The 27590-nt window shown below is 36.2% G+C and overlaps 1 protein-coding gene across 2 annotated transcripts in view; it reads right to left on the bottom strand.

The window, feature by feature from the left end:
* LOC149796264 (leucine--tRNA ligase, cytoplasmic-like) overlaps positions 1-27590 on the bottom strand; it is a 119920-nt gene that overhangs the window by 86690 nt on the left and 5640 nt on the right. For both annotated transcript variants that reach the window (XM_089960901.1, XM_089960902.1), the window contains exons 3-10: positions 27292-27379; positions 22265-22345; positions 14886-15017; positions 12468-12629; positions 10596-10708; positions 9239-9302; positions 5773-5840; positions 2400-2625 (exon numbers count right to left, since the gene is read on the bottom strand). In XM_089960901.1, the coding sequence (XP_089817027.1) occupies positions 2400-2625; positions 5773-5840; positions 9239-9302; positions 10596-10708; positions 12468-12629; positions 14886-15017; positions 22265-22345; positions 27292-27379 (934 nt within the window). The remainder of the gene's footprint in view (positions 1-2399; positions 2626-5772; positions 5841-9238; positions 9303-10595; positions 10709-12467; positions 12630-14885; positions 15018-22264; positions 22346-27291; positions 27380-27590) is intronic.

Genomic DNA, 27590 nt, shown 5'->3' with positions numbered 1-27590 from the left:
CCACCATGGCACCATTTAATACATCGAGACAGAATTATGTGTACCATCAAAACTGATTTAAAAACAGCACTTGAGAATCTCAAGGTCAAAGCACCACAGGCTTATGTCAGCTCTGAAAAGTGGATCCAATTTACGAACACTGTCACAGAAACAGCAAAAGACATTCTTGGACTGAAGACATGCGTGCATTAGGACTGGCTTGAAGAAAACAATGAGCATAACATTCAGTTCATCACGGATAGGAAATGTGAAATGGCAAAATTATCAGACAAGTTAAAACACCTAAAGGAGCAAGCCCACAATGGAAAGACAAGAATTACTCACATCTCTAAACAGTTCTTCAGTTCATTGAAAAGTGTTTATGGCCTTTCAAGAATAAGATCCACTGCTTTGATCTCTGCAGATGGATCAATGCTAGTCAAAGACCAGGAACAGCTGGAAAATTTCTAGGCTCAGTACTTCAGTGGTGTGCTAAACATATCATCCTCTGTGAACCCCAGTGCCCTTGAACATATCCCCTAACAGAAAGTTCAGGAGGAGCTCGATCTACCACTTTTAAATGATGAAATCAAAAAAGTCACCTGCTAGATGAACTTGGACAGGGCTCTGGGAAAGGATGGAATCCCGGTGGATGTTTATAAAGCAGCAGGACACAGACCAATCAAAGTTTTCTATCATATATGCCAGACCATTTGGGAACAAAAAATGAGGTCTGAAGACATCCATGATGCCTTGATTATTTCCCTCATTTTAAGAACAAATGTAGCAAAGCTGACTGTGTTAAATGAAAGTATTTCCTTCCTCCCCAACACACAAGATCTTTGCACAAGTCATCATGAACCAACTAACTGCTGTATCAGAAGATAACATACCTGAAGCCTGGTGTGATTTATGGCTAGGACACAGTTTGGTGGACATGATCTTCACCATTTGGCAGGTCCAGGAGATGTGCAATGAACAAAACTTGGACCGATACTTCATCTTCATCAACCTCACCAAGGCCTTCCATACAGTGAATAGAGAGGCCACGTAGTCTATATCTGCAAGGTATGGTTGCCCACACAAATTTATCTAGATCATCAGTCAGTTCCGTGATGGTGTAAAAGGAAAGGTTCTCTCCAATCACAACCCATCTGAATCATTTTGGATCTCGAACAGGATAAAACTGGACTGTGCCATTGTATCAGTCCTCTCCAATCTCTTATTTACCTTGCTCTTCAACCACACTGTCAAGGATCAGTAAAGAAAGTCAGTCACTCAGATTAGTCGACCATAACAATGATACCCTATCCATCAAATTGATGGCGTATAAAGCAATGGTCATCACCTGCTCTATGGCTCAAAGACCTCGACTGTACACTGCAGGCACTTTAAGCAACTGGAGAAATTCCATATGTAGGTTCTATGCCCTATCATTGGGATCTGATGGCAAGATAAGGTTGCCAACCTCAAAATCAGATATAAAGCCAAGGCAATAACTATAGAGGCAACACTGCACAAGGCCCAACTTTGCACGTCAGGTCATGTTATCATACTGGATGGAACCCGCTTGCTGAAACAGATCTTCTTTGGGCAAAAAGCAAAAGAAACAACAGCTGACCACGAAGTGCAACAAAGACACCCTGAAAGACTGCCTGAAGTGGACCAGTCTCACGCCATCTGACCTAGAAATAACAGCACAGGACTGAATCAGCTGGCATGCCCTCATCAGTAAAACATCAAATGACCTAGAAAATTAATGCCAGAGCCAGATGGAGGCAGCACAGGAGCATCATCACAGGAGAGCATCCATCCCTGTAACTACAACGGACATAAACGTTCCATCTGTCATCAACTATGCAAGTCAAAATTGGGACTGCAGAGCCATCCCCCCAGATGATTGCAATGAACCAGTCCTCATCGGTTTCATTAACCTTCCAAGGTGTGTATTTGCATACAAATAATAGCTATACCCTAAACATTAACATTCTAAGGTCTGTCTATGTATACAAGTAGATGTATAGATAGACATGCAAAGGACACCAAACTGATTGCTATGCTGAATTTCCACCAAAGCAGGCTTGATAAATGATACCTACACCATAACATTAGAGTTTTCTCTATTTATAGAAACAAGTGGCCAGATAGATGTATGTATACATGGTCATACATATGGACACCAACATGATCAGAATGTTAGATTTTCTACCAAGGCATGTTTGTCCAATAATATCTATACCCTTAACATTAGCCTTCCTCTACACAGAGAAACAAAGGCCTATCAATCACCTGCCCAACCAATTCTATCAACAGCTACATCTTGCCTTCCTAATCAAAACCTATCAATCACATGTCCAATCAACTCCATTAACACTGACATCTTACCTTCCACTAAACATGGATAGAAACCTATCACTCACCTGTCCAACCAACTCCATTAACACATTCATTTTGCCATCCTCCTTTGTAAAGCCCTGGTAACACATGTTGCGGGCTGCTCTGCGTGTGGACACAAACACCTCCCCACTGGCCAGCTCACAGGCTACATACTTTATATCAGGGTGAATCCAGCAGTTTGTCTGGCCATACATTGTCTCTGGACGCAAAGTTGCAGCAACCAAAAAGACATCCCTATTCTCCAAGGGTCTATAATTTGAAATAACATTGTCAAGTTTCAATAAATTAAAAAAACATAGATGAGCAAACTCCGAAATAATATCTAATAAATATTTCAAATTCTATAATTCAGTGGCTGGTTGGTACTATAGTAAAGTACATGTACAACACATGTAAAATTCTCATTCAAGAATTAAGGTTGATTGTCTAGGTCAAGTCAACAACTATTTCAGTCAAGTACTCCATGCATTTAATTTGAATGGAGCTCATGAAAATGTCACATGAAACTAGAACACATTTGTCCAGTGGAGGCATCATGTATGCCCTAATTGCCAAATGACCCGATAAAATGAGAAGGTCAAATTATAACTTGAGTTATTTCATAATATAATGATTTAAATTGTTTGAAGATCTTTTAGTGATTCAGATTTTGTTGATTTGGTGTGCATATCAAGACAATACAAGAGAATTAAAAGCAATTATTCTACAGTTTATGCTAGCTTTGTAAGAGAGGATGATTTATGTATAATTGTTTGTTGGAATATGCAGAGTGGAAAACATTTAATTTAAGCAGACAATACCGATTGGGTTACATGAATTTATTCAAGGACTCGAACATTTAAATAATTCTGTTGGATTACATGAAATTTTCAAGGACTTTTGTGATATTCTACGTTACAGGATTATTATGAAGTAAAAACTTCTGGCTTTAGAACTGTGATTCTTCATGCAAAGTCATTCCCCCTCCTAATAAAAGAATCATATGAGCAAATATTTAATCCTACCCAAACATAATACACAGGGAATATACACCCATTACCTCACAAATCAAGCCCTTCCAAGCTAACAGTGGATTTCATTCTTATGATTTGTTTTACAATAAAAGCAGCTAATAAAATCATCACAGGTTATTGTGTCCTATTTTGTGCAAAAGCTTTTCTGAATCCACTGGAATGTTAGAAAGGGGTGTCATGAACTTTGCATCCTTTTCTGTGGAATGGTTGACTGGCAGTAAAACAGGGTTTGAAAGAGGTCCTTATCTCCTCAAGGGTCTCTTGGAAAGTGAACACTGAAATGGGAGAAATGGTTCAGAGTAGGGTTGCACCATTTGGTGTGCCTCAGAGAAATCTTTCATGTATCACTGCATTTTCTTAGTAAATGTACAATGGGGATCTAGTTGGTAGGGCCTCTGAGAGGTGTGCCATTTTGGAGGCCAATTTCCTTATATCTTCAAAATGACTGTTAAAAAGGAGCTGTGACCCTGATCTTGAAGATGGGCACCATACTGGAGTGCATGGTACAGCTTTCAGTGATATACATAGAAGTATACAAAGTTTAATCATTAATCTTCAAGTTATGGAGTACAAGTGTGATGGAAAACTTCAAATATTGAGCCTTGGCCTTGACCTTGACCCTAAAGGTAGGACCCCAATTGGTATGTGACACACCTTCTAGTGGCCGTTTATCACATTTCATTCTTTAATCTCAGAATACTTCAACATTGCAGAGTGAAAGGGAAAGTGTGATGGCATACTAAAAATATAGAGATGTAACCCTGATGATGCAGACAGAACCTATAATTGGTACGCGAGACACATTTTAGTGATGATGGTAATTTATAACAAATTTCATTTCTTGATCTCAAAGAAATTATTTATAGAAGGGTGATGAACAACTTAAAAATGCTGACCTCTGACCTTGATCTACAAGAGACAACCCCCTTTCCCAGTGTGGTATGTGACAAAACTTCTTTTGATGATTTAAAAGTATACCAAGTTTCATTCCCAATCACAAAGTATGGCAGGCTGATGGACAGATGGAACTGAGGATAATGTGTCCAATGCTTTTGTTTGAAAATGCTGAGAACAAAAATTGTTTGATGTTTTATAGCCTAATTATTCGGACTGCTAGTTCTGGATTTGCAAGGTAGTGATGTACTTATAATGTATTCAGTTTGGGAAATGTATCTAAAAAAAGAAATACTTGAATTGACAGCAAGTCTACATCATGCAGAGGAGCTAAAGTGCTTATCCCAGACTGACATGGGACTTCCTTGGATGGGTATCAAACCTGCCACCCATGGATTATGAGTCAGACAACACTACTAAACGAGCTACCAAGATTGAATACAGGATTGTCTGTCATTTTGATACACTATAAATTTATGATCAAACTATTCTAAGTACTGATGATCAACAGTCCGACTAATATAGCATGAATAAACAGGATTGTATCATGATGGCTAATATGGTTTATGATGGCTATTACGGTTTATGATGGCTAATACGGTTTATGATGGCTATTACGGTTTATGATGGCTAATACGATTGAACAGGATCATAAAAAAGTATCCCACTCACTATATGCAATCTGAAATAAATGTTTCAATTCTTTTCTTCTTTTTATCAGAAAAAATAACTGATTATAAAATTAATAATTTAACGTTATATTGAGCAACAAGTTTGTTTTCACAGGGCGATTAACAAAATGTCTCCAACCATCATATAAAACCGTTCATGAATGACATGATGAATTGGTTTTTAGATAGAACATACAATAAGCCAACAATAAAAAAATGGGGTTCTGGAAACTGATCTAAACTATTTTAATGGCCCTGACTTTATAATGATTTGTGTGTGCGTGTGTAATTTAGATTTTTAACATTGTTTTGACAATGTTTAGTCATATCACTACAATGTCTGCAGTGTGGCAGTTTATAGTGATGTCTAGCACTGAGGCATCATGCTGCCGACATGTGGCATCATGTCTCATCCAGTCACATTATCCTGACACCAGGCCAACCAGTCCTAACACTAGCCTCCTAATGTCAAGTGCCAAGCGAGGTAGATGTTATTACCATTTTTATTAAGTCTTTGGTATGACTCGGCTCGGGTTAGAACGCTCGAACTCCCAGTCTATAATGATTTATTAGGTATGCAAACTACAAAATGAAAAAAAACAATAGGACTAACCATACCCCCTATGAACCAGTAACTTTAGATTGGAAAATGTGACATGAATTAGCACAAGGTGGATTTAAAGCAAGTAATACAAAATAATTAGTACTGACCTTCCTACTCTATTGTATTCCATACTGTTAGCAAACACACACATGCTGTTATTTTTGGCACTAATGCAGTTTGATTAATTTCTGCTGTATTTCTTTTGTTTACTTACTTGAGACTGGTTGGGAATGGTTTCAAGACCCTCAATTTAATCAATGTATACTCTTGTGGTCCAACACCCTGAAATGTAGACACTGAATTGTTGCATACATTTTTTGTCTTCTCCTGTACCTTATATCACATGATATTGCTGGAAAATTCTGTCTGGTATTGCTAGCTAAGTCAGATTCTTTATTTAACCTTAAGTATGTTTTGTGTTTGTATTCTGGTTCTAATCCACATGGATTTTGCCAGTTTTTGATTTTATTTTGACTTGAAGACCCAGCTTAGTACTAAAATTAAATGTAGATTTTTCATAGTGTACTGTAATTATGGCATTTAATATATTAGTTACAATTTTGTAGCCTCAAAAAAAGTAGGGTTACTAATATTAGTACTAGTAACATATAGATTACACTTTTATGCTCAGATCATGGTTTTTTGCCACTTATATTAGCAAAAATTACACTTACAACTCTCAAGAAATTTACCTTTCTTTACAAATAACTCCAAATTTACCTTTCTTTACAAATAACTCAGACCTAATGAGCCAAACCTGTGCGATATTGTTTTGATCCATTTACAAAAAAATAATTGTGAATGCAACTACAACAACACAATATAAACCGAAAACAAAATGTCAGATATTTCACTAACTGAAGGAAACTACTTTTCTAGTAAAATGTTTCTTTGCAAATGCTTACCGACTTGCATAATACCTTCGAACTACTACTACCTTGCCCTCCCAGATAAAACTTTAAACTAGAAAGAGCTAAAAGTTTATCTGCCCACCAAGGTGTCAGTCGGACATAGTGATATCCCTTAAATATAGGGATTGGTTGCAAAACCCATTAATATCTCAGTTACTATTGGAGCATAAGGTATGATCTCTATGGATGTAACTGCCAGGAGGCTCTATGTGTACAGTCCTACCCACTTGCATCAACATCACTTATGTCGACAAGCGCCTATTTCAACAAAAAGCAAAGTCCCTGTCCCTTGGTCTGCTATTACTACCAAAATTATCATGCTTATGTTGATGTCGAGATAAATAATAAACATACATGTCGACAGAAGCCATTGGTCCCAGCTTGAACAAATCCTTTATTTTCTAATCATTTATGTCGACAAGCTGCCAGTTTCAACCCATACTTTGTTCAACAATTAGTTGATCTTGCCAACAGGCTTCAATTTCGCGATCAGAGAAAAAAAAAATGCTTTTGTTTGGTTCTATAAAGTTGGCCTCTTGTGGTGACTTAAATAAAAGCAATGAAATCTGATCGAGTCTTGCATTTTCCAAAGTGATCGGTGATTAAAACAAGTGTATTGTGCTGTGACAGTTTCCTTTTAAACTTTATTTAGCATGTGTCAATGTATACAATATTATACCTTCATTGATCATATCAGCTGTATATCTCATTTGCTTTTATGTACTTTTCACGATGACTTCTGTAACTAAATACATGTACTATTTAAACCAACTTGTTGACACGTTTCATTTCCCTGTGAATAGCCCCATCCCTTTGGTAGTCTCAATAAGATGGGAACAGACTGACCAAAATCTAGGACAATTTAAGTACATGTACTTGAATCATGTAAATAACAACTATGCAACCATGTGCTGATACCGACATTGAATATTGTAGTGAATGTTTTTCATATCAGGATGTGACCGATGCAATATTTTTGTGTGGATTTTATTACATAAAGGTAACCAAAACGTAATTTGTCAATATACAAGTGTATTTCACACTGGTTTTGTCTTCATGTACTCAAAATTTCCATTATTTGTTTTCTCAAAGTGTAAATGCTACTCATTGATGACAGGTCACCCTTTACTGATGAATTTAACTTGTATATTTTTTCTTCAGACCTGCCCCCCCACCATCTGGACATCCGCCTATGTCGACAATATTTCCTCAGGCCTGAGGATGTCGACATAAATGGGTAGGACTGTAATTGATTAAGTATTTGTGAAGAAACATATTTTACAAGAAAAAATGAGTTTATTCTTTAAATACATTACCCAATCATAATATTATACGAACATAAACAACCCCTTACCCCCAGAAATGCCATCTCTGGTCCTCTATGGTATGTGAGACTGATTCTAGGTAACCTGACAGCAAATCCAGATGAAATCATGAAGCTATGACTTATGAAGCTCTCAAATGACATGGAAATGTGACCTGTTACGACACAGCTAAAGGGCACACCAGACTGAGTTGGGATTTTTGGCATGAAGGATTTCTGAGGTGAAACCTGGAGAACGTCGACTCAGATCTCCAACGGCATGGATAGTATCAGTTACAGAACAGTTCCAGTCAAAGGTGATGTTTTAGGCAACTGCTCTAACTTCATGAGCCAAATAATCCACTTAATTCACGATGAATGGGTCTGTGTGGATAGATTGTCCTGTGCCCATTTGAGAGTTATAAAAAGACATGATCTCCCTTTGGCACAACAGCTTGGTCATTTTAAGACATCACTTCAAAGCTCATACTGGATCCTGTAGGTAGCCTTGAGTGGACCAAAGTAGACCACAATATCAGCACAAACGTCTGGTTATTCATAGGCAGATGCCTGTTCTTGGCAATGAAAGAGGAAACTGGCATAAGTGAAATGGACCCATCTTGGCACAACTTATGTAATTTGGGTCCCCTGACAAGGCATGTATTTTGCTAATTTTTCTGCCCCTATTAATGTGATAAGGAAGTAGGTCTTGTATGAAAGATGAGCGAGAGATGCCCATAAAAGAAGTTCAAATGGTGTTTTGTTAGTACCCATGGTAGGTTCCACTTTGGGCACAGAGCCAATATATTTGGCCATATATAATCTAAGCTGAAGAAATGGTAGGACAAGTCCTTGGTTTGTCCAATATCCTTTGTGGATTGTGAAGCAGTAACCTTTGATTGATGCTAACTTTATTTTGTCAATGTGCCAGAGGAGGAACTTGGCTACTTCTGGTATAGATGCTTATAGTAGTAGAATGTGTTCCTGTGTACTCCACTGTGTATAAAGTTCATATTGCCTTTGTATACTTATAAAGTGAAGGGCCTTCTTGCTTGAGTGATTCTATCCATACTGGTTGAAATTTTTATTTCTGAGGGCCTGTTTAATATGATCTAGACATGTTGCTTTAGTAGGTCTGGGTTTTGTGTGAAACCAGTGTTAATTTTTGATGTAACTGAAAAATCAGTATTCTTTAACCAGTGCTAATTAATTTGAAAATACTCTGGCATCTAATATATTATGCATAACTGGTGACAGAATACTCCTTGCCAAATTTTTCTTTGAAATGACATTTACACACAGTAGAAATATGATTAAGCAGACTTCCAGAAGTATCATTTAAGTCTATAACTGCTTTCATGGCTCGGTTTGCTTGGTACTTCAACTATGTAAATATTTCAGTTTTCCAAAAAATTAAATAATCAAATATTTCCCATCTTTAGAAGTAATTGAAAACACGACCATACCTCTCCTGTGCTTCTATCATGGTCCATACATGGCTGTCCATCTTTCGGAGAGAAGATTGTGTACCTGATAAAAAATATGAAATGCCGTAAAGTCCCTGTCTCAAGGTCCATATACTGAACAATTATGTTCTCATTCACTCAAAAATACAATAATTTAGAGCAAGTAAATCATACCAGTTAAATCAAGTTATTCTACAAAATGTAGACTCTGTTCACTTTAGTCTTTTCTTCCTTTTATTTACATCTGTGACATACTGGTAATTATAGTACTGTATAAATGTTTAATATAAACTTTATTTCACTTCTTCATTTCACCTTTGCAACATTCGCCAATACTGACTTATCCTTCATTACATTCTACAAACAGATAACCAAATATACACAGAAAGACATTATATTGACTTGTTTCTGTCACCTCCATCTGCGAATAACCATACCTATATTGCACATATGCCAACCCCATAGGTACAAGTGTAACTGTTGCTAAGTGGCAAAAGAGCATAATCTGATAATAAAAAATGTAATCTAGTACATGTACTGTTATTAGTAACCCTACTCTGTTGAGGCTACATCATCATAGCTAATATATTACATGCCATAATTACAGTACTCTATTTGAAAAATCTACATTTATTTTAAGTACTAACCTGGATCTGCAAGTCAAAATACAAGGCAAAAATCCATGAGGATTAGAACTATAATACAAACACAAAATATACTTAAAAATTATTAATATTCAACACTAACTAGTCTACATGTTTAATTTATGCCAAGTGAAGTCGACCAATTCTACAATGGGAATGACGAAGTGCTCAGTCCGAGTGCTGTTTTACATATAAAAAGACTCGTATACTCGACATCAAACCATAAAGCCTGTTTCATTTAATATCTGGTGCCATTTTCTTTAAAAGTACAGACTGGTCTGCTAACAATCTTGATTATCAAGATGGTGATGAATCCGTGAGGCAAAGTTTCAAATTAAAAAACCTGTCTGTTTTCTTGGAAATGGATCATATACAGTTGCTATAAATAGAAAATTAGTAAAGTACATATAGATCTATGAGAGACAAATTAGCTTTATACTATTCTTATGCAGCAGTCTTTCATTTTAGAATATTCTTACCTTTTTATGATGAGCAGATAAAAAAGATGATAATATAAATGACAAACACAACTATTTATCACTTTATTTTTATTATATTGTTTAATATAACAGAAAAGCATAATCCATAAAGAGTTATGTGTATGATGTAATTCAGTGATCAAACCAAATGTGTAATGGTTGGCATGTAGGATATACTTGCAGGATAGTAACTTAAACTGAGGATCTAAATGATGTAAAACTGAAAATCCCTACCTTTTTCCAAATTGCACCTTGTTTTTCTCCTTCAGTTTCCAGAACTGCCACCTTACAAAGGAATCATAATATGGATTGACATCTGTTGTGATGAAAGTTCTTCTCCAATCAACCTATGTCAAATAAATACCAGAATGTGATAGAAAATTATATAGCTAATTTCTAGCTTGGTCTCAAGTGGCCAATGTAAACATTATTGTGTAGAAAAAAAACTTCTGACCAAAGTGATTTTGGCCCCTTCCTAACCTAAGAATGTTTGTAATCTTTTATGAAATTTGCTTTACATAACATAGGCCAGTAAAATGTGAAATGTAGGTCACAGTGACCTCCATTTGCTGCAAAGGTGTGGTACTAATAAACATGCACACAATCATCTAGCTTGATGATTCTGGCATGAACAGTGAATAAGATTGAATTCAAGTCAGTAAAGCATGAAATATGGGTCAAAGTGACCTAATTTTTTTATGTGCTCTTTAAGATATATCCCCTCTACAAGTTTATGAGCATGATATTACAGTATGCACACAATGTCCTAAGGACCTATTGAGTTGTTGTCTAAATGGAATAAACTTTAGCCTGTTAAATGTGAAATGGAAGTCACTGAGACGTGCTCTTGAGTTAGAGATGCATTCCCCTCCCAGAAGCACATTGGGCATACATGAAGTAACTAAATGTCCAGTTGAGGGAAACCAGTGGATGCCATGAGTTTAATTTTCCACATCTTTACATATAACTCTTATTAGTTCATTTGAAAGGTCTTATTCCAAACACTAAGCTAGGCAGCACACACTTTCTTATACTACTGTCCCATCCATTCTAGCAACTTTAGCACTCTTCAGAATATCATTACAATCTTTGTCAAATTGCTGTTTGACCCCAAAAAATACTTGTATCCAAATTTGCAAATGCCATTTTGTCCAAGCCTTGATGTTTCTTGATATTGAGGTCACATGCCCTACTTATTTGGCAACATAAAAACAAAATAATGAAAGCTAAAGTTGTTCATTTGATGTACTCTAATAATGACCACATGTACATGTTTGGGTCTTTCTGCCTCTGAATTCAGTAAAATCAGCACATTTTCCCACTATTCAGCAGCTAATTTAAATCTTTGAATTTGCTGCCAATCTATTGTGTGATTTTCTTTTGATGTATTCTCATAATGACAATGTACACATCTGGGGGTCTTTCAGCCACTGAATTCTGTCTTTGTAAATATCAGCACAGCTAAAATGATCAATTTTTCCCACTCAGCAGGTAGCTGAAACAGGCCTGGCATGCCTTTGAATTTGCTGCCCAGCACTCCATGCATATGGAGTACTCAAGTGTAAGTGATTTTCAGTGTCTCAGATAACAAATTTGCATCCAAATATTTGTGAATAAAAATTTCCAAGGCCAATGTGACATGTGTTGATGTTTGAAAAGATTCCTCTGCTCTAATATTTTCCATCATATAACATCCACAACTTGCACCATCAATTGTTTCGCTAAACATATGCACCATTTTCAGTAAAGACTAGCCTCTAACAAACTAGCTTATCAATATAATGAATTTGTGTGGCAAAGTTCGAATTTCAAGAAACCAGTCACTTTTCTTGGAAATGGGTCATATACAGTTGCTATAAATAGCAAATAAGGAATGTACTATTATGCTATTCTTATGCAGCAGTCATCTTTTTAAGAATATTTTCACATTTGTATGAGTGGAATTTAATAGAAATAATAATAAAAATAACAAAAACAACTTTATATAACTTTTATTTTTTATTGAACCAAAAATGCAATTTGGTGAAATAAAGCATACTAGTTGGCATGTATGTAATGAACAATTCTTTACTTGTTTATTACTAAAAATAAGGTGAAAATCAGTACCTTAACTCCCATGCTCTTCAGGTCTTCTTTACAAAGAGGTGGGAAATAATACAGCCAGTAGTTGGGGTCAGCAAACTTTTTGATTTCGTCATCACTCAATCCCAGGGATGCCATGATCTGCCACTGATACTTCAAGCCCCCAGTCTTGGCCTTTAGCTTTGACTGAAATGATAATCATCAACATAAAGGATGTCAATGGTGATAAGGATTATAAAATACCATAAATATTTTATACCCCAGTGATGTATTCCTACATATTTCCAAGGTAAATTACAACTCACATTATTCTGGCAATATATCAATAAATACTTTTGAGGTACAATACAACTTTCATTATCCAGACACTGATTCACACTAAAATACAAATTTTAGTGGATATCCTTCATGCAATGAGGCTGAACACCAAATATTTAAGTACAAAAAGCTGCTTTTACATTAGTTTACTTTGCACACAATGACCCTAAAATGTGTCTTTAAATTGTTTCATTTTTTAACGATAATATTGGTTGGAAAATCTTTATAAAACTAATTTTGTGGACAGAATTGGCTAAATGCTTGAAGAAGTTAAAAGTTATTTACAAGAGCAACAAGCGTTTTTTTTTGCACTTTCAAGATTTTATTTGAGAAATAGATCACGACCATCATCCAACCAACAATAAATGTTGAGAGCTTTCAATCTGTGGTTAAATAAGACCGTAGTTTGACTCAGGACTTGTGATAAAACGTTTAGGACTACATGGGATTTAACTCAAAATACTATACATTCATTTTAAGTTTTCACTTCATATTCTAGGGAAATAAATTATTTGTTGATTTTCACAAAATTTGTTGGTTTTCTTTCTTTTCTGTTACTAAGTTATAGAGCTGTAACAATATATTATTTTGATATAATTACTTCATCTTAAAATTACCGATAAAAATGTAATCTCTGAAGTGTTTTATTTTGCTAATTATATAATTTATTGAAATTTATGAATCCTGTATTCTAGAATTATATTTTCTTGTAATGACTCATGTTTTGAATCAGCATAATGAGTACAAATTTTAAAGTCTTTCATGTCAGAATGCTCAGTTCACAGAAAATAGGTCCAGTAGTTTCTGGGATGTTTCAAAATAGTAACTGCTGATGAAATGCAGGAAATTTACAAAAACTTGTATGGTCTTTTGGCTAGGTGAGCTAACTGTCCAGGTGAACTACCAGTAACTTTGGCCAGGTAAGCTAAATATATATATAAAAGGAAAATAATTTGCTAGGAAACTTTGCTTTTCCATTCTGATGAAAACCATCATATTTTGGGCTAAAATGTGATCACAAACACAGATGGGCAAATTGATCTGCAAAGCCCATGAGTCACAGCAACAAATGGTTCAAGGGCAACCACTTCTTTAACAAAATTCGTGTGTTTCTGAATTGGTCAATGAACATCTGGTGACATTTTTTTAATGTATCTGCATCTAAATAAGAGCTCAAAACTAAGAGTCAAAAGTTTGGCTAATTTGGACTAATGATGAATTTGTATGCACAGTAAATGCTTTTGGGGACAATGAATGAATTTTACAACAACAAAATTTGGTTAACAACAGTTTGGGACAAAGAAATGACCGTACTATAGTTATAATAACTGACAATGCTACTCTTAGAACATCTTACTCGGCATGGCTTGAAAAGTCTCATCCACTTGTCCTGACAAGTGGTAGGTTGGTATGGAGGACAAGCTACTCATCCACTTGTCCTGACAAGTGGTAGGTTGGTATGGAGGACAAGCTACTCATCTACTTGTCCTGACAAGTGGTAGGTTGGTATGGAGGACAAGCTACTCATCTACTTGTCCTGACAAGTGGTAGGTTGGTATGGAGGACAAGCTACACATCTACTTGTCCTGACAAGTGGTAGGTTGGTATGGAGGACAAGCTACTCATCCACTTGTCCTGACAAGTGGTAGGTTGGTATGGAGGACAAGCTACTCATCCACTTGTCCTGACAAGTGGTAGGTTGGTATGGAGGACAAGCTACTCATCCACTTGTCCTGACAAGTGGTAGGTTGGTATGGAGGACATGCTACTCATCTACTTGTCCTGACAAGTGGTAGGTTGGTATGGAGGACATGCTACTCATCCACTTGTCCTGACAAGTGGTAGGTTGGTATGGAGGACAAGCTACTCATCTACTTGTCCTGACAAGTGGTAGGTTGGTATGGAGGACAAGCTACTCATCTACTTGTCCTGACAAGTGGTAGGTTGGTATGGAGGACAAGCTACTCATCCACCTGTCATGAAAAATGGTGGGTGGGTAAGAAGGGCAAGTCAAAAGTTTAATCACATTACTAGTCATGCAGGACTAAAATCAATTTAAGACAATGTTTGAGACTTGTTTATGTACAACCATTACAGTGAGAGAGAAGTAAATGGTCCATCTACCTTTTTTCCCTTTGCTTTGTCTTTGATGACCACTTCTTTTTCTGTCTCCTTCTTTTCTTCTTCTTCCTCCGGTGGAAATTCTGGGGGAAATCCGAAGTCATTCATTTCAAACAGCAGCTTGTCTGCACAGGCCTTGAAAAATAAAGTTTTGTATCACCATCAAAATATGTAGAAAATTACAAAACATCTGTAAATGCAAAACAATACTGTGATAAAGCTGCTTTTATAGTCTCACTGGCCTTATGATTCCCACCTTTTATAGTCTCACTGATCTTTTGATTCCCACCTTTTATAGTCTCACTAGCCTTATGATTCCCACCTTTTATATTCTCACTGGCCTTATGATTCCCACCTTTTATAGTCTCACTGGCCTTATGATTCCCACCTGTAATAGTCTCATTGGCTTTATGATTCCCACCTTTAATAGTCTCATTGGCTTTATGATTCCCACCTTTAATAGTCTCACTGGCCTTATGATTCCCACCTTTAATAGTCTCATTGGCTTTATGATTCCCACCTTTAATAGTCTCACTGATCTTATGATTCCCACCTTTTATAGTCTCACTGGCCTTATGATTCCCACCTTTTATAGTCTCACTGACCTTATGATTCCCACCTTTAATAGTCTCATTGGCTTTATGATTCCCACCTTTAATAGTCTCATTGGCTTTATGATTCCCACCTTTAATAGTCTCATTGTCCTTATGATTCCCACCTTTTATATTCTCACTGGCCTTATGATTCCCACCTTTTATATTCTCACTGGCCTTATGATTCCCACCTTTTATAGTCTCACTGGCCTTATGATTCCCACCTGTAATAGTCTCATTGGCTTTATGATTCCCACCTTTAATAGTCTCATTGGCTTTATGATTCCCACCTTTAATAGTCTCACTGGCCTTATGATTCCCACCTTTAATAGTCTCACTGGCCTTATGATTCCCACCTTTTATAGTCTCACTGATCTTATGATTCCCACCTTTTATAGTCTCACTAGCCTTATGATTCCCACCTTTTATAGTCTCACTGGCCTTATGATTCCCACCTTTTATAGTCTCACTGGCCTTATGATTCCCACCTTTAATAGTCTCATTGGCTTTATGATTCCCACCTTTAATAGTCTCATTGGCTTTATGATTCCCACTTTTAATAGTCTCATTGTCCTTAGGATTCCCACCTTTTATATTCTCACTGGCCTTATGATTCCCACCTTTTATAGTCCCATAGATCTTATGATTCCCACCTTTTATAGTCTCACTGGCCTTATGATTCCCACCTTTTATAGTCTCACTGGCCTTATGATTCCCACCTTTTATAGTCTCACTGGCCTTATGATTCCCACCTTTAATAGTCTCATTGGCTTTATGATTCCCACCTTTAATAGTCTCATTGGCTTTATGATTCCCACTTTTAATAGTCTCATTGTCCTTATGATTCCCACCTTTTATATTCTCACTGGCCTTATGATTCCCACCTTTTATAGTCTCACTGGCCTTATGATTCCCACCTGTAATAGTCTCATTGGCTTTATGATTCCCACCTTTAATAGTCTCATTGGCTTTATGATTCCCACCTTTAATAGTCTCACTGGCCTTATGATTCCCACCTTTAATAGTCTCATTGGCTTTATGATTCCCACCTTTAATAGTCTCACTGATCTTATGATTCCCACCTTTTATAGTCTCACTGGCCTTATGATTCCCACCTTTTATAGTCTCACTGACCTTATGATTCCCACCTTTAATAGTCTCATTGGCTTTATGATTCCCACCTTTAATAGTCTCATTGGCTTTATGATTCCCACTTTTAATAGTCTCATTGTCCTTATGATTCTCACCTTTTATATTCTCACTGGCCTTATGATTCCCACCTTTTATATTCTCACTGGCCTTATGATTCCCACCTTTTATAGTCTCACTGGCCTTATGATTCCCACCTGTAATAGTCTCATTGGCTTTATGATTCCCACCTTTAATAGTCTCATTGGCTTTATGATTCCCACCTTTAATAGTCTCACTGGCCTTATGATTCCCACCTTTAATAGTCTCATTGGCTTTATGATTCCCACCTTTTATAGTCTCACTGACCTTATGATTCCCACCTTTTATAGTCTCACTGGCCTTATGATTCCCACCTTTTATAGTCTCACTGACCTTATGATTCCCACCTTTAATAGTCTCATTGGCTTTATGATTCCCACCTTTAATAGTCTCATTGGCTTTATGATTCCCACCTTTAATAGTCTCATTGTCCTTATGATTCCCACCTTTTATATTCTCACTGGCCTTATGATTCCCACCTTTTATATTCTCACTGGCCTTATGATTCCCACCTTTTATAGTCTCACTGGCCTTATGATTCCCACCTGTAATAGTCTCACTGGCCTTATGATTCCCACCTTTAATAGTCTCACTGGCCTTATGATTCCCACCTTTTATAGTCTCACTGGCCTTATGATTCCCACCTTTAATAGTCTCACTGGCCTTATGATTCCCACCTTTAATAGTCTCACTGATCTTATGATTCCCACCTTTTATAGTCTCACTGGCCTTATGATTCCCACCTTTAATAGTCTCATTGGCTTTATGATTCCCACCTTTAATAGTCTCATTGTCCTTATGATTCCCACCTTTTATAGTCTCACTGGCCTTATGATTCCCACCTTTAATAGTCTCTTTGGCTTTTTGATTCCCACCTTTAATAGTCTCATTGGCTTTATGATTCCCACCTTATATAGTCTCACTGGCCTTATGATTCCCACCTTTTATAGTCCCATAGATCTTATGATTCCCACCTTTTATAGTCTCACTGGCCTTATGATTCCCACCTTTTATAGTCTCATTGGTCTTATGATTCCCACCTTTTATAGTCTCACTGGTCTTATGATTCCCACCTTTAATAGTCTCATTGGCCTTATGATTCCCACCTTTTATAATCTCACTGGTCTTATGATTCCCACCTTTTATAATCTCATTGGTCTTATGATTCCCACCTTTTATAATCTCACTGGTCTTATGATTCCCACCTTTTATAGTCTCACTGGTCTTATGATTTCCACCTTTTATAATCTCACTGGTCTTATGATTCCCACCTTTTATAATCTAATCTCACTGGTCTTATGATTCCCACCTTTTATAGTCTCACTGGTCTTATGATTCCCACCTTTTATGGTCTCACTGGCCTTATGATTCCCACCTTTTATAGTCTCACTGGCCTTTCTGCTTTTTAGTACAAAATATTAGACTACCCATGAATTTTTTTCCTTGATTTCCTTTTAGGACCCCCCACCACCAGTCTGAATTACCACATTCCAAAGTAAATGGTACATAATACAATGTCATAAAATACATGTTATGTGTGTAAAAAAAAAGTGTTTACATAAACTGTCAACAAAACTTAAACATCTGTCATATTAAGTCAACAAATGAGAGATAACACTGATATATATCTAACTATTAGTCAAATAAATTTTAAACAACATTTAAACAATACGTTAAGAACACTCTCATGTTTCCTTATGTGCACATTTAGGTTGTCATAATTAAAAGATGTCACCTTACCTAGCTGTCCAGTTAAAGAGTGGTCATTGGCATTCCGTTTACAGAGAAAGCCTAACTATATGCCTTTGAAATCACGCAGGGATCCTCAGAATGAAATAAGTATTATATCATCAAATTATTCATCACCACATCCATGTCATAAATAGTACAGTCCAAAACTGGCAGTTTGTAAAACACTTCAGATTTTTTTAAACTAAAAGCCCAATAAAAAATAATATTAAAACACCCATCAAATGTGGCCAGTAGTTCCATGAGCTTTATAAACTTAAAGTTAAGTAGTTCAAAAACAAAATTCAGTAGTCAAACGTTGTTGTTGTTGTTGTAGGGTTTAACGCCATTTTTCAGCACACGATAGGCTATACATGGTGGCCAGTATTAAGGGTGGAGGAAGAACCCAGGAAAATCCCAGAAAGAACCACTGACCCATGAGAAGCTACTGTCAAGCTTTCTCACATACCCACATTAGCCGAATCTGAGACCCGAACCCACGCAGACAGAGGTGAGATGGCAGTGATCCGTAACTGAGAGCGCTTTAGACCACTTGGCCACTCTGGGCCCCGTAGTCAAAGGTGCTTGAACAACCAATCTGTCCACCCCTGGGTAAGTATTGTCAGATAAACATTACTTATTATAAAATAAACTTTCTCCTTCAAATACATTCTCCAATCACATGAATATGAAGATAATTGGTTATAGGAGGAGGGAATGCTGAGCCTTCTAGCTTTACCATGGGCACCCTCGAATGAACAATGTCTGGATTCCCTATGTGAAGGAGGAGCCTGCTCTCCTAACTTGAAAGTAACACATCTGACAATCATGTGATCCACGACAATCATACAAGGCTAAGAAGAAAATGAATGAAGTCTTTTTACCAAAACATTTTCCAGATAAATTCAGTGAAACCACTGAACTAATGCCAGTGAGGAGGTTGTGCTGATGTCAAGTGGGTCTAGTAGTCATCTAGGCAGTAGCCACACTGACTGCCTGCTGACTGCAGCCTATTTTCGGCTACAATGCCTGGCAGAGTCATTGGGACCATCTAATTAGAAACAGTCCATTGAAATTGTATTTGACTCATTCAACCTGCATACCAAAGTGAAGGTGATCAGAAAGCATGTCTTGTATGATAGTACATTCAGTGTAGTTTTGCCTTAAACTGATCTGAACTGAGTCATGTCAAAACAAACAAGAGGTTCCATTTAGGAAACAGGGTGAGGGATTCTGGTCTGCTAAAGTCAAATTTGGCTAGCATGTCTGACAAATATTTGACCAATATCTATTCTGTCATGATGCCTGAAGGTGTCAGAAATCATGTAGCAGTAGCCTTTCATAGTACCTGGGTTTAACTTTTCTTCTTGAACAGCCAGAGTGAATGAAACACCCAAAGAGACCATGCTGTTAACTTTTCACCAGTCTCTGAACGTGCACCACTTTCCCTTGTACACCTAAAAAATGGAAGGCCTTGTAGCTAGTTAGATTCTCTCCACAATTCAAAGCTGAAATTACTTTTTATGAAGAAGAATCCTTGAGAGAGCCAGGCATGAAGGAGGAGCTAGTCTTGATGGGATGAAATACATGTGACCATGGCTGTTTGAATGAGCAGGGTCAGTTTTGCCAGGATTTTCTGGGTTTGCCTATGACTATCTTGAGTAGTTCATTGACCCAGGACATGCCTATTACTATCTTGAGTAGTTCATTGACCCAGGACATGTCGATTACTATATTAGTAGTTCATTGACCCAGGACATGTCTATTACTATGTTGAGTATTTTTTTGACCCAGGACATGTCTATTACTAGCTTGAATAGTTCATTGACCCAGTACATGTCTATTACTAGCTTGAGTAGTTAATTGACCCAGGACATGTCTATTACTAACTTGAATAGTTCATTGACCCAGGACATGTCTATTACTAGCTTGAGTAGTTAATTGACCCAGGACATGTCTATTACTAACTTGAGTATTTCAATCTCCCAGGACATGTGTATTGTTATCTTTAGTAGTTTGTTGACCCAGGACATGTCTGTTACTAGCTTGAGTAGTTCAATCACCCAGGACATATTAAATTACTAGCTTGAGTAGTTCATTGACCCAGGACATGTCTATTACTAGCTTGAGTAGTTCATTGACCCAGGACATGTCTATTACTAGCTTGAGTAGTTCATTGACCCAGGACATGTCCCATCGGAGAGGTGCTATCTTAACTGACCCAGGACATGTCTATTACTATCTTGAGTAGTTCACTGACACAGGACATGTCCCATCTGAGAGGTGATATCTTAATCAGTTTGCAGTTCTAACCTCAATTTCTGTACTTATTTTATGGTACAAAGTCTGTAGGAGAGATAGGCAAATCCATAATTGGAATTGAGTGTTGCAAACTTCATCATGGCATCTCTCCAAAGGATAAGCCATAAATAAATGACTTGCTGAGTTGGCCAGACAAGTTTTGACAGTATGGATGGCTGTAGATATATGATTGATGTGTGATTTGGGGATTTAATGTAGCTTTAATAATTTTTCAGTCATACTGTTATAATGTTTGCAGTGTAGCAGTTTATAGTGATGTCTAACACTGGGGCATCATGCCAGACATGTAGCATCATGTTCCACTCAGTCACATTTTCCTGACACCAGGCATACCAGTCCTAACACTAACCTCTTAATGCTGAGCACCAAGCAAGGTAGCTGCTAGTACCATTCTTACAAGTCTTTGGTATGACATGATGGCAGTTCAAACCTGCAACCTCCAGTATCTGAGGTGGATTCTCTAACCACTTAGGCCACCAGAGTGGTAGATATGATTGATAGCCATCTGGTTGGTTGGTTTTATTGCCAGCTAGGTGGTCAGATGATAACCAGTTCTGGTACTGTTCGTGCAGAAGATGCAGTGAAATAGACTGATACCCTATGGTTCCATATACCACATCACATCACCAAAGACTGGTATGCGGCATGGCTCATCACTAAAGTGAAAGACTGCCACTCAGTGGGCAGCAGGTACAGCTTGCTGGATGGAGTGTCATGGTGAGATGAATCACAAAGGTCTGATAAAAACCAAATGTGCCCCCACTTACAGGACTGAAGGCCGTGTAATGGGAGTACTTATGTACACTGGTCTGCCTAAATAGAGATCATAACCTCCAAATTAACCATGGTGACAAACATACAGGAAAAACTGTCCCAAACTTGGCGGCTGCATCATTCCTATCAGTATTAGTCAACATATGTGCAGCACTTACAGCATCAGGGATAGATTAGAGGATGGCAATTCTGTAGATCCTTGTTGCATCAATTCAACTGATTTAATTGTTGCAGTTGGCATCATATATATCTAACTGTGAAGGAGGCTGGAAACCAGCATGATGTTCCCCACCATGGTAGCAATTGATGTCATCTTTGGGTGAAGGGTAAAGACATCATACTGCTCAGTACAAGACTTAAAAGCTTCTTGATACTTTTGCATAACACCATGGACTGGATATTTTCTTACCATAAGGCTCACACACTGCATGCTGAGGATGAAGAATGATATAAGCTTATTCACAACCTTGCAACAAAATCCAATTCAAAGACAACTTGCAACACACCACGGGAAAGAATTTCCAAACTTCTGTTAATAGTAAGGAAAACTGGCACAAATGCTGCAATTACATTTATTAAGGAAAACTGTCATGTGTTCATGTGTTTGGCACAAACGCTATAACTACATTTAGTATGGAAAAATGGCATGTTTTCACATGTTTGACACAAATCCTATCATTAAATTTATCAAACAATGAAACAAATAATTGATAAAGTATTAATGCCATGTTTTACCTTGATTGGCATTCCAGTGCAGTGCAAGCCAAATGGAAATAAGCATCTCTTTCCCCTCAGCCTTTGATACCCCACAGCAAACTGAAAGAAACAATTTATTCCTTATGGACAAAAGATTTTACCCACATTTAGCATGACTAAGATTACTATAAAGAAACACCATATACCTGACATTTAGTAGGACCAAGAGTACTGTAAAGGAACACCATATACCTGACATTTAGTAGGACCAGGAGTACTGTAAAGGAACACCATATACCTGACATTTAGTAGGACCAAGAGTACTGTAAATGGCACATCATATGCCTGTCATTTGGTAAATAGCATCATCATTACACTTCTTTTATTTAAAACCCTCTTTCATTGGTAACATGCTTTAATTTTTGAAACTGAAAGTTACAGGTATCTTCCTTGTCTTAAATACAATTCAGCTACAAAATCTGGTTGACCCTTAACCTCACTGAAGTGCTTTTGGACAACATTCTCATGGAAGTGTTAGTGGACACCTCTCCCTAGATTTGACAGCAAAGAAAATTTGTCAGTGAAAAATAACTATAACAACTATAAGGATCAGATTTTACTCTTAAATGTGAACAAAAAGGTATAATAGTTAAAATTTATTTTGAACTTAACATGTACTACAATGCTATAAATTTAACAGGTGGGCCTATGCATATCAAGTCAAACAGGTAGCAGATGGGCCTATGCATATCAAGTCAAACAGGTAACAGATGTTCTCCTAATAGCACACTGCACAGCATGGCTTGGACACATGTATATCAACAGTCTGCACAGCAACAGATTCTATGAGGTAAAGGGTTAAAGCAAAAGACGAAGAATGCAAAGTTAACTGGCAAAACGATTTTTCTTCTTTCAGTCACTGTGACCTTTACCCATGAACTATTTACAATTGTTAGGTGCCTTTCTTATATGTGGTAAAGAACTTAGATTTTGCAGAAATTGTTTTTCCTTCTTATAGTCCCTTTGCTTCTGACCGCCTCCTGTTTTACTTAAAAATCATTGTCTTTCTTACTTCAAATGCAATTCCATTCACAGACTTTGATCAAGGTATCTGGGTTACAAGTTTATGATTTTAGCAAAACAAATAAATTTATGATTTGCTAATATACAGTGGAACCCCGCTATAACGTGATAACTGGGGTCCACAAAATTGGATCGCGTCAATATCAGGGTTGCGTTAATGCGGGGTTTTAAAGTATTTTACTTTTTTCAGAGAACAACTCACTGTATTCATGCCAAATGTATATGATGAATAGGGTATCAACACCATTTACTATCATGCCATCGTGGCATTCAGTTCATCTATAATGCATGTAATTCCATTGAAAAATGGCACACAGACTTACAATATTCAATACTTTTTCCCAGATCATTGTGTCTGAATTCAATGTTTAATATATAGCAAGAAAAGAGTATCAACACCGTTTACTTGCCATCTGATATCGTACTGTCGGGGCTTGAAATTAATCCATAAAATATGTAATTCCATTGTAAAAATTGCATACATATGTAAACTATTCAATAAATTTTTCACACATCATTATGTGTCTGAATTCAATAGGAAAAATGAACAGCTAAATTAGGTTAAGAAAGGCAAAGCATGTGTACGGTTCATTACGTTCCAGGGTCTATGAACGGTGTCATTACAAATTTCATAAGGCTTAAGTTTTCTCATATGCGTTTCCATGTACATTTATCCATTGCAAATTTCCAATAATTAATACTTGTACGCCTATTCGTTTGAATGACTACAACAAGAATAATTACCAATCAACACATGCTTTCAGTGTGCATATAACTTTTACTTCAGATTTTGTGAATATAGAAAGAAATGTGTGAAAACTACTATACTAATCACTGCGCAAAGTGCAGAGAACGACTTGCGTTTGTGAACTAGCTTTCCCATAACGGTAAAATATTTATTTTTTTTAAAAATAGGAAATTAATAACGAGTTCATAAACAAACACCATACCCATGTAAAACCCGAGAAATAAGTGCAGTAGGCCTGCAATGATCATGAGTCACTTTTATATATAAAAAATTTAAAACTGAATGCATGTACAATTTCATACCCTTTCAATTTCCAGCTAATAAAGTGGACATTATTTACTAGTCAACTGATTGTGTGTAATAACACCGCCAAGCCCAGCAAACATGTTGGCGGCTTTCGTTTTTTGATGTTTATTAAACTGTGTGAATCTTTTATCAACCACTGCATTGGCTGCTGCTTGTTTGTGTACGCAGTTAAAGAAGAAAAACATGTCAGCTATTGTTTGAGGAACGATTGTATACAGAATTAATTGAAGACAATCACAAAGACGACTTACTGGCTTTACTCATGGATCAGTAACAAGCAACATTTCCGATAATGTTTATTTTGGCATAACACTTCAAGAACTTGGTAAAATTGTTAAATTTCAGAAGCCAAGCCATGAATGTATTATGTTCAAATTCATACTCAAACAATTCCCAAAATGATAATAAACGTTTTACACACTATTTATCGTATCTTAAAAAAAGTATTTTCCCGGGTATGAGAAAAATACACGTACATTATTTAAAATTTCAGGAACCAAGCTACGATCATATTCTATATCGTATTATACTTGAATTCATACACGTTCTCTTCCCCAAAATGATATGTAATAATTGTTTGTTGCACAAAGTGCAGAGAACGAATTGCATTTATGAACTTGTGTTTCCATAATGGTAAAATATTTTTTTTATAAAAAACTAGGAAATTAATAGAGTTTATAAGTAAACCCCATACACATATAAAACCCAATAACCAAGTGCAGTAGGCCTGCAATGGCCACAAGTCACTTTCATAATAAAAAAATTTTTAAAAGCTGAACACATGTACAATTTCATAATCTTTCAATTTCCAGCTAATAAAGCGGGCATTTTTTTTACTAGTCAACTGATTGTGTCTAATAACACCGCCAAGCCCAGCAAACATGTTGGCGGCTTTCGTTTTTTGATTTTTATTAAATTGTGAGAATCTTCTATCAACCACCGCATTGTCTGATGCTTGGTTGTTTATGCAGTTAAAGAATACATGTCGGCTCAGTAAATATGCCATAATACAGTAGTTATGAAAAGGAATAATACCAATTATAACTCAGTATATGTGCCATAATACAGTAGTTATGAAAAGGAATAATACCAATTATAACTCAGTATATATGCCATAATATAGTAGTTATGAAAAGGAATAATACCAATTATCAGTATATGTGCCATAATACAGTAGTTATAAAAAGGAATAATACCAATTATAACTCAGTATATATGCCATAATACAGTAGTTATGAAAAGGAATAATACCAATTATCAGTATATGTGCCATAATACAGTAGTTATGAAAAGGAATAATACCAATTATCAGTATATATGCCATAATACAGTAGTTATGAAAAGGAATAATACCAATTATCAGTATATATGCCATAATACAGTAGTTATAAAAAGGAATAATACCAATTATCAGTATATGTGCCATAATACAGTAGTTATAAAAAGGAATAATACCAATTATAACTCAGTATATATGCCATAATACAGTAGTTATGAAAAGGAATAATACCAATTATCAGTATATATGCCATAATACAGTAGTTATGAAAAGGAATAATACCAATTATCAGTATATATGCCATAATACAGTAGTTATGAAAAGGAATAATACCAATTATCAGTATATGTGCCATAATACAGTAGTTATGAAAAGGAATAATACCAATTATCAGTATATGTGCCATAATACAGTAGTTATGAAAAGGAATAATACCAATTATAACTCAGTATATATGCCATAATACAGAAGTTATGAAAAGGAATAATACCAGTTATCAGTATATGTGCCATAATACAGTAGTTATGAAAAGGAATAATACCAATTATCAGTGTATGTGCCATAATACAGTAGTTATCAAAAGGAATAATACCAATTTCGCTCAAACAAAATAGAAAAATAAAATTGCAAAAGTTATAGTGATTCTATGAAAATAATTACTGTTGTGCAAGCTAACAAAATAAGATCCAAAAATGTTTTAAATTATTCAGTTGTTGTTTAAAAATATAAACAGTTGTGCATACTATTATGAAATTCTGTTCTATTCCCGGAAATGAATCAAAACACCCAGGCACCAATAGGTAGTTTTTGCATGAGAATTTATTATGGAATGAAAATACTGAAACAAAATGAACTTAGGCTATACATAGTGGCCAGTATTAATGGTGGAGGAAGAACCCGGGAAAACCCCGGGATGAACCACCGACCCACGAGAAGCTACTGACAAGCTTTCTCACATACCCACATTGTCCGAATCCTAGACTTGAACCGACGCAGAAAGAGGTGAGATGGCAGTGATCTGTAACGGAAAGCGCTTTAGACCACTCGGCCACTCAGGACCCCACAAAATGAACTAATTTATTTATTGAGTTTCAAATAAGGATCTGCTCTACTTGCTCACCACACATGTAAATTGAAATACTATAATAAACTTTGATATGCTGATAAAATTTTATTTTTTCAGTCTTAAATTTCATAAAAAGGAGGCAAAATGAATATTTATGATAAAACACTTGCACAGAAAGTAAGCGTTAAAAAAAGCACAGTATCTTTTCCAGTTTCACTGACTTCACTTTGCACTGAATTTATTACATCTTAAATTTTTCTATGGACAAATACATGACTTTGTAGAACATTTTATGCTTTTTAAAATGGAATGTAATTCAGAAAATTTCAAGAAATTTTTCTATAAAGCCAGATTTACCAGTCTCTGTATTTTTTCATGCTGATACATGAATGACTGAAACAATAATTCAAGTTCTAGACAAATGTCTGTTATCATCAGTAGGAAAGGGGCTAATAATCTCAAGAACATGTTTTTCATTAAATTCCATTTTTGTTTAATATTTCAAATAATTTACTGGTATTGTTTAAATTATACAATCAATGCAATGAACCAAACCACAGTATACACAACAGCAGAGTACTTACCTCACATTTTGACATGGAGAAAGTGTGTCCCAAATGCAACCGTCCATTCATGTAGGGGTAGGGAAATGTCACCAAATACTTTTCCTTTCTAAAAATAAAATCATTCTGATCAGTCAACACAAAATGACTTTTAATATTTACAGACCAGGGTTCTCACTAAAAAAAAATTAAGTTGGGAGTCCAGGGTCCCTTTCTAGATTCAAAGCATTATATTCATTGATGACATGTAAGGATGTTTTAGTTGGGAGTCCAGGTTTCTTTCCTTGATTTAAAGCATTAAATTCATTGATGGGATAGAC

Source organism: Sinohyriopsis cumingii, chromosome 6 (assembly GCF_028554795.1).
Source record: "Sinohyriopsis cumingii isolate HCF-2022 chromosome 6, ASM2855479v2, whole genome shotgun sequence".
Taxonomy (NCBI): domain Eukaryota; kingdom Metazoa; phylum Mollusca; class Bivalvia; order Unionida; family Unionidae; genus Sinohyriopsis; species Sinohyriopsis cumingii.
This window is presented reverse-complemented; position numbering and strand designations above follow the sequence as displayed.